This window comes from Cariama cristata, unplaced genomic scaffold (assembly GCF_000690535.1).
Source record: "Cariama cristata isolate BGI_N322 unplaced genomic scaffold, ASM69053v1 scaffold15136, whole genome shotgun sequence".
In the NCBI taxonomy this organism is placed as follows: domain Eukaryota; kingdom Metazoa; phylum Chordata; class Aves; order Cariamiformes; family Cariamidae; genus Cariama; species Cariama cristata.
In genome coordinates this window covers 32,524-41,594 of record NW_009621448.1, presented here as the reverse complement: position 1 = coordinate 41,594, position 9,071 = coordinate 32,524, and the positions used below count along the sequence as shown (strand labels likewise).

Here is a 9,071-nt window from a genome sequence, read left to right as displayed (position 1 = left end):
CTTTCCCTCTCAGCTTTTAACTGTTGCAATGGACGCTGGGTATTGGACTGCTTCTCACATTAGTTTTATTTAAATAGCTGACACTGGTGTTTCACAGACTATTTGCAAACACCTCTCTTAGCAACCCTTTTCCCAAAAAGTACTCTCTCACTGAAATAGAAACAGCTGAAGTCAGTGTATTACTTATACATGTGAAGAGATATTCAATGTAAAGAAAAAAAAAAAAAAAAACAAAAAAAAAACCAACTTTAAAACTTTGCAGAGTTAAACACCAACTAAAGGGAGGAAGAGAATTAATTAGGATATATGCTACAAATGGCTGATGCCTGAACACTTGTGCCTGAGAGCCCCAGGTAAGCAGAATATCATTCTCCTAAGAAAAGAAAGTCAATCAGGGAAGTTAGCGTATCAAGACAAAAAAGCTTCCACAATATAATAAATATATAGAAGTGGAAGTAGTCATAGTTGTACAGCCACTAAACAATTCAGAGACATCAAAAACTCACTATATCCTTGGCTGAACACATGAAATTTTTTGGTAGTTTAGCACAAAAAAAAAAAAGTTTTAAGGTGCTAGAAGGAGGAATATGCTTGTAAGTATATCTAAAGCTGAAAGCTGTGTGCCTTAGGTTCAAAAATAATTTTGACTCTGACGTGCTCTACCCCACATTCACCTGCAGAGACAATTCATCTACACTTAATTTCATCGAATGGGTATCTAACTTATCTAACTTACTGCTACTGTACTAGTCTAAACTTGTTTATGAGAGTATCACATGAAAATGCTAGGGAAATTAAAATTCCAGAAGCTGAATTTTTGATGGACAGTCTGTCCAAATAGCTAGACTCACTTTCAGACCAGAACAGCCTAAATAAGTTTCCAAGAAGCATAAGCATTTGAACAAAACTTAGGATCACTGCTACAGAAATGAATGATACTCATGAAGCCAATGCAAAATTGTATCAGGATTTCCTAATCATGTTAGTATGTAAAATATTATTTAGTCCTGAACTACTTATTAACAAAATTTAAACAAAGCTACATATGAAAACAGAAGAAAATGCACTGATGAGAATGGAAGTTGTGAATTAGGATAAAGGACATAGGAGAGAGCAAAAAATTACACTGGGGTGGATTAAGCCAACTACACTATCCAGTTAATCTTCCTGAAAAATTATATTCAAACTCAACAGTGATTTTTGGCTATTTTCATCAGAACAGTGAAAATCTACAAATCTTTATGCACTTCCCATTTCAGTTATATGTTTAAGGATCTCACCCCTCCCTCCTGCCTCTTCAAGGTAAAAGGATGACAGGGTCAGATAATTTTCATCTTTGAGAATGACATTAGAGATCATTTTAGCTTCTTCACAGTGCATGATGGCCCAATTAGGAAGACTGGTTCTAGTCAAGGGGTTAAAGAGATGGACAACAGCACTCTTTGAAGAAATAAAAAGAAAACCATGACTCTCAGATATGTTGCAGAGGAAGAACAAGATTTAAGTATTTCCCTAGATATGGTTTGATGTAAGGGATGATGTAGAAAGTGGCCTGAATGTAAAATCCCATGTTTGTTCACACCAGTGTACTTGTAATTCTGCTTCTGCCCATCTTGGCATTTTGAAACTGCAGAAGTCATTCAAAGTCGCACTCTTCTTTCTTTCTCCCTTCATACTGCTATTTATTGTCCTTTTATAGATTTACTATGGCTTGTTCTGGACCACTGCCTGAAGCCAAATATCGTTTTACTGCATGCTACCTATATTTGAAGCCTCCTCAGGCTTTTCCTCTCCCAAGTATTTCCATCTCAGATTTGTGTTAGAACATGGCTTTAGGTGTAGCTGCCAACAAGTTAAAGGCTGTGACCCGTCTTAGCCCAGAAAGAGCTCCAGGAGTTATTGTGGCTCAAAACTCTACTCAGCGTTGGAAAGTTGTCACTTTCTGTTGCCCTCTGACAGGACTGAACACTTCTACTTGCCTGGGCACCTTAACTAGTGAAAGTTAGGGAATAACCATCTATCTAGGATCCCATCCCTCTTCCTGACCTGCTCTTCTCGGCATCGCTGGCAGAAAAGGAGCACACAGCAGATGAATAGAGCTACACGCTGGACGCAAAGTCCAGGTAGATTTCAGGGAAATTCAATACATAGCCTATTCTAAATTTCCATCAGTTTGGAAGCAGTAGTTTTCTTCCAATATGTGAAAAAATATCAGAAATTCAGAACTTTTCTTCTGGCTTGTAAGATGAATTCATTTGCCCTATGTGGTATGTTTGCCCAAGACAGTGATTAGCAATTCACACGATTTTAGGCTGACTACTGTACAGCCAATGGAGAAAAATGGACTGGAAGCCTAAGCAAAATATCTACATTAAGAGGCTTGAATATGATACTTACTGCTCATCTTTTGTCATTCAGTTCCCCAAAATCAAACACAGGTAATTGAGCCTTAAAACACACGTGAGAAGTAATTCCCCTGAGGAGGGAAAGGGGGACATTAGCTTTGTGGAAGGAAATTTTTTCTCCTGACTGTGAGTATATATTCCAGCAGTGTAGGACAGCTATAGGTAACTGTGATTTCTGCGGTTCACAGGAATAAAAACGATAGCAATTGGTAGGCCAGAGAGGAAGAATTTATTTTAAAATCTGTGTGAATCATATTCAAATAAAACTTCAAATAAAATCAACCATACTTGGTTTCACCTATCTTTATGGATGTAAAACTACAAATGTCTTCCTATAAATCCTATGGTTCATTAATATCCCTAGTAAAATTAAGGCAGATATTTCATGAACTTTTACTTACTTTACATGGAAGTAATGCAAAATTATGATTTCGTGTGGTTTCAACTGGGGCTGACAAGAAAGGTATTTCAAATCTAACACTATAAAGCAAAGCTGAGCATTGCAAAGCAGCAAACCAGGCACTTAAAGATGGAAAATATCAGCACAAATTCCTGAAAAATGAAACTTCCAAGATTTCAACACCTCTGTGATTTCAGAAACCAGTAGTACAACAAAATTAACTCATATTCAGCACAAGCTGAATATGTGTCTCCAATATATATGTAGGGATATTTTGGCATCATGTAACACTTACAGATAACCTAGCATGGATTTCTATGTGACTGGCTGTATTTCTCCTGTACTGGTCAGCACAAAACCAGGACTCCACTCAGGCATTAGTCTTCCCTTCTGATTAGAGGCTTACTCATTAAAGGAAACTCAAAGATACTCTCACTAAACTTATATGTTTAGTAAAATATTAAATCAGTGCTGTTGAATTCACAGATTTGTTCTGTTATGTATATGACAATACAGTACTCATTGTAAGCATAACTGTAAGAATCCAGTTTTCAGAGGCTCTGATGGATATTGAGGCTTAGAGTGCAGGAGGCTATTACATCCCAGAGATGTCCCAAACCTTAGCAAGCATAAGGAATACCAAACTTGCTAAGCTTCAACTCTTGCAGATGCAAACTGTCTGAGACTCAAGGTGGTTAACCATGTAAGGTACTCCTACAAATAGGAGATGCTAAAACTCTAGGGCCTAAGGCAGCTTAGTTTACAAATCAGTGTTTTGTCCAATTGTGAAAAATAAATAAGCAAAATTATGAAACCAGCATTTGCTTTTCTCTGCTTGCATCCCAAAATCCCATATATCTTTACACAAATTTTGTCTGATCAGTGTCTTAGTGGAAACAAGGGATTATAGTCATCCAGGCATGGCATGAGTAACTAGTTTTTTGATCAGTTAAGGTTTACTAACAACTTGTAACTTCTGCTGACTTTATTTTTACTTAGATGTTCTAAAATTAATCTCATTAACAGAATAAAATTGTTGTTTAGCTATTTGGTGCATCCAGTATGAACCATGAAATATGGTTCAGCATTTGTGACAGAGATTATTTTATTATTTTAAACACTAAATCACAATTATTTATCATATTGGTTTTTTCTCTGTTTTCGTATCATTTAAGTAAATCACATATTTGAATAAAACACAGTTTCAGAGAGTTTAATGGCATGAACTACTCTTTCATACTGCTGCACAGAAACTTATGATTGCATGCCTTTGGCAATACAGTATTTGTTTACAGGAGAAGGCTAAGCATTTTGTGGACATTTGCTCTTTTGAATGTATGTAGGTGGCAGGAAACAAAAGATATGACATGGGCATTAACATCTCACAGGAGGAATTTAACTGGATCCCAGTGGTTGTTAGGTCAAAACATGAGAAACCCTGACCCACACATCAAGTAGAGTTTATCTACTAATGTAGAAATAATAGATGGATACATACTACCGTTCTTCTTCCAGGTTACTGTCTTTGAGGGTAACATAATTGTAGTCCAGCTTTGCCCAGTGTTCTTGACCTGCAATAAAATTTCTTTTAGCTCTCATTATGTTAATGTTATAAATGGTAGAGAAATGAGTAATCAATTTAGCAAATCCACAGCCAGATTGACAGGTTTTTTACTTATATTACCATTCTTACAGTTGCAGTGATACTATTTAGGTCCTAGACAGAACTGTACACCAAAAACACATCTGCATGAAAACTCTTGGATTTGGATACTCTGTGTTTTTCAGACATTTGGATTTGGATTCTGATCTGTAGTTTGTCTCTGACTTAAGTCTAAAAATAGTGAAACTAGATCTCTGATTTAAACACTTTATGACTTTTACATTCGAAGTTAAAATGGTAATTTCTGACTATTTCTGGTCACTTATCCTTTATCAAGATGGAAATCCAAATAATAGAATATCAGCAAATACGACAGAATAGAAAAAGGAAAAAATCTAAAAAGTCTGCCTTTGGTTCTGCTATGTTATTATTCTACATTTGCAGTTTTCACCCTTCCAAAATCTAAAGAAATACTTGGGTTCATGAGACAACAAATACAGTTCTTTTACACATCTCCAGAAAAAAAGGAAACCTGAGTACATTGTATTTCATAAAGAATCACTGAAAATATGACAGGGCACCTAATAGTCATATATGTCACTGTATATTGCAAGTCAATTTTACTGGGAGTGATACATTACTGGAAATGTATCAGTTTGGGTTAGACAGCATTTCGGAAACTATTAAGCCGGTAAAGAGAGACCTGATATGACATTAGGATATAATAATCAGTTCCCAAAACCATGCAGAGGCCACTGCCTATGATAGTGATTTCCAATAATCTTAACAGCCTTTTTCTTCACCTAGAAGCTGAACTTGGTTTAGTTGTATTTCCCCTAAATTTTTCTCATGTGTTCGGTATTGCTTTAGCCTGTGCTTACTGCATATACTCCAACCTAAATCTCCTGCAAGATAAAGAAAAGCAAACGTGCTGTTTGCTGAAGAATATGCATGTAGAACATGCGATATGAATTGGCGGGAGGTTGTGATTTATACAGAGACTGAACATTATAAATAAAAAGGTTATCATGTGTATGCAATATAAGACCCCTAACTTGGGGATCTATAGATTGTCATATAGAAAAAAAGCAAAACAAAACAAAAATCAAAGAATACTTTGCCTGCAAGTATTATAGTGCTTCTTTTCCCACTGTGGAATAGTTTGTCAAGCGCATTTTGTATTTTACTGTTTCTCTTCCACACATTACAGCTTTCAAATTCTCAAATTATAATGCCATTAACCGTTGAAAAAGCTCTTTTAAAAATATCCATGAGACACTTCTAAGTATTTATCCCTATTTGCATAGTACATATTTTGTGCAGAGGAAATGTATCTCCAAAGGCCTCTTTAGAATTGTCTTGAGCAGTGTATTTCTCTAGTTCAATTAAAAAAATATTTACATGGAATAAAATGAGTGAAAATAATTCAATACATCATGAAATGATCTAACACTAACAAAGGCCCTAACTAAGTTCTGCTAACCTAGTTAGAGAAAGAAAAGCCTTTATAAAAATCTGTCAAATAACACATTTTATACCTTGTATAAAAGAGAGAATAAAGCCATGCTGCAATAAAACCAAAACCGGTAACTGCACTTGACCCTTGGGTGCAAGCTTGTGACAGTGACTCACAGGAAGAAGTTACAGCACATTTGCTTGTGCGTTTGCTTGTTCCTGATACAGAACAAGAGTTTTGAGAAGCCCAGCAAACTACTGCAGTGTAGTGCAGGTAGGTTAGCATTATCAGGTGGGCAAGAGAAAAGTAGGCTTCCCACTCCTGTCTATGTTCAGTAGGAACTAAGCTCAGAGTTCCCTTGGACTTCTTTGAAAATCTTCATAATGTCTTTGAAACATGTTTCCATGTTAAAGTTCATATTCATTTAGAAATTCAGTTCACACATGGATAATTGAAATATCACTGTTACTTAGAAGATCTCGTGTATGTGACAGAGGACTAAGAGTCTTTTACGACCACTACTATGTATGCAACATCTCACACCATGTATTTACATAAGGAAGCAGTGTTCAGAGATCTGGGATTTAGTTTAACCCCCATTTTTGAAGGGAAAAATTTACTAAAGACAGGAACAGAAATCCTTCTTGCTACACTTATAAACACAGTTAGCAGATACAGAGAAATGTTTTATTGGTAAACATCTGAACAATTTAAAAAATGAGCATTTGCCTTGAGTTCTTTTTACTTTCATTATGTGTATTCTTGAAGAGAAGATAAATGTGCTTTTTGGACCTGCAATTGAATCCAGCATTCAGTTTAATATGAAATTCTTTACAAAAATAGCTTATACATGATTAATAGATTTTTTAAAAATAACCAGTTATTAAAAATCCAGCATTATTATGGACTGCTTATAACACCATTATTATTTTGTTATAGAATTGATGCCTGTAACCATCAATAACATTCATCCTTTTCCAGTATATAACACAGCTATAAAATCTATTAATCGTGCATTAACCTGTTATAATTGGAACTTTCATTTATAGTGTAACCAAATTAAATTTATGGTTTGCATCTTAAGTAATATGTTTCAAATGATGAATGTAATTCTTTCTGATATAGGGAGTTACCAAACACTGAGACTTGGTATGTAAGACATCTAAATACTCCTGTCCTCGGTGTGCGAACATTTCAGTTTGATTAGTCTAGTTCTGAATGTTTTTAATCTGATAACATACTTAAAATATAAAGTCATGTTTTTATAAAAAATTATATGTAGCAATGTTTTTATAGCTTTTTAAAAAGAAAAAAAAAATCTAGGAAAATACAATTTCTTAAAAATAAATACTCCAAACCTTTTAGCATTGTTTCACCCTTGTAAATAGCATAGCCATTTGCTAGTATGTCCTGTTTTTTACAAGAAAACACTCTTTAACCAGTAGATGACTTTTTTGTTAGCAGTCAATAATGTGATACTGGAAATGATTTTGTAAAGAACACTCTGAGGTGGAAGGTGTTTGGGTTCATTCCTCTTGGTATATGCTTTCACTGGATAATGTTATTTAAAAAGACAGACAACAAAACAAAGCAAAACAAAAAACCTCCCTGGGACTGAAATACTTTGTATGTGTTGTTGTTTGCAGTGCATGCCAAGACATTCATGGGCACCAGAGCCAACCTGGCGAGCTAATTAAATATATAAATGTATGTGTTTAAAACAGCCTTATAAGGAGCGTTGGAAATCTGCAAGATGAGCGAATATCTTATAACTTCTTCCGCAGGTGCGAGGATAGCTACAAGCCATGGACTTTCTGTCCTGCTTCTTGTTTGTGGCTTTGTGAAGGGTGCTTTGCTTTAATCTAAAAGTGCTGACTTTTTCCAATATCACTTTCTCTTCTTAAAGCAAAGAGCAAATCGCCTGTAAAATCCACGGAGCGGACAGCAAAGTTGTTTAAACAAAGGCTGCGTAAGTAGTATACCTATACATTCAATCTCTCCTTTGACTTTCTCTCTGTATATCTGTGGTGTGGAAAGAAAAAGATAGATAAATAAATAAAATAAATAAATAAATATTATAAAAAGAAGAGGATACCACATGTTTTCTTGATATATCTTGTTTTCTTTGGCGTATCACTGATCTTTTATTTGAAGAGAACTGGTGTGATGTAATCAAACGTTTTGTAACAGCAAGACCTAGTTTCCTTTTCTTTCGGCAAGGAGAAGCCTCATCCTTGACTTCTCAGGGGTTGGCCTGCGAGTCATCAGTATTACAGAATTAACCATGGATGACATTTGGTTTCCTACGCTGAAAGAACCGTTGCAGCCTGGAAGCAAACAGAGGTCTAATAATGAAAAAAAACATAGTGATTTAACATCAACCCCACCCCCAAAAAGACCCCCAAAAAACTTTATAAAAAAGCCTTTTTTTTTTTTTTTTTTTTTTTTTTTTTTTGCATGAGGAATAGGGAGGAGAAAATAAATTCTACAAAGCAGCTAAGCAGACTAGGGGATGTTGTTTCTGGAAAACAAATAAGGATATTTTTCTTTTGAGTTCTTTAGATTTTTTTTTTTATTTATTTATTCTTTTTTCCCTACGGGTTTTTTCCTTGTCTTTTTTTGTTTGTTTCTTGTTCAATGGTGGCAATTACTGACTTAGGCCAACCCCTGATGATTGCGTGGAGGTTTATATATACACATCTTTTTTTTTGTGTGCGTTCTATATTTCAGTGTGTTTTCTCTGATTTTGCAACTCCTGTATATGCAAAACTAACTTAAATTCTGTAAATTGCTTACAGTCTGTGTGATATAACTTCAGAGTAGGCATACTTTGGTCCTCATGCAAGTCAGTTTTTAATATTATCTATATGTCGTGCCACCGTTAGACATCCTTATTTCCTTTTTTGACAAAACATCGCTTTTTAGTTTGTAATTCAGTACTGTGTGGATTTTGTAATACATACCTTCACTTCCACTGGTTTGACCCCTTTGAGCCCTCTGTTTACTCTGTAAATGCACATTAAAATTTGTTATGGTCTCTAGACAATGAATTATTTTAGTTTTGTGTATGTTGTGTTGGAGTTCAGATGCTGAAAGCTCTTTTAATTTGTGATGTTTATAGAGGATGAAGTGATTTGATCACTAGAGATTGTAAAATGCAAGTTTGCAGTCAAATACTGCGTGTAAAGGAAGGTTGGAAAGGGAAAA

At 35.1% G+C, this 9,071-nt stretch overlaps 1 protein-coding gene across 1 annotated transcript in view; it reads left to right on the top strand.

Annotated features, from left to right (window-relative positions):
- Positions 1 to 8,241, top strand: part of VSTM2A (V-set and transmembrane domain containing 2A) — a gene marked incomplete at its 5' end in the record, with an annotated part of 18,022 nt that extends 9,781 nt beyond the window's left edge. The window contains one exon of the mRNA XM_009701960.1: positions 7,649 to 8,241. Coding sequence (XP_009700262.1) covers positions 7,649 to 7,725 — 77 coding nt within the window. The remainder of the gene's footprint in view (positions 1 to 7,648) is intronic.
- Between the last annotated feature and the right edge of the window lie 830 nt (positions 8,242 to 9,071).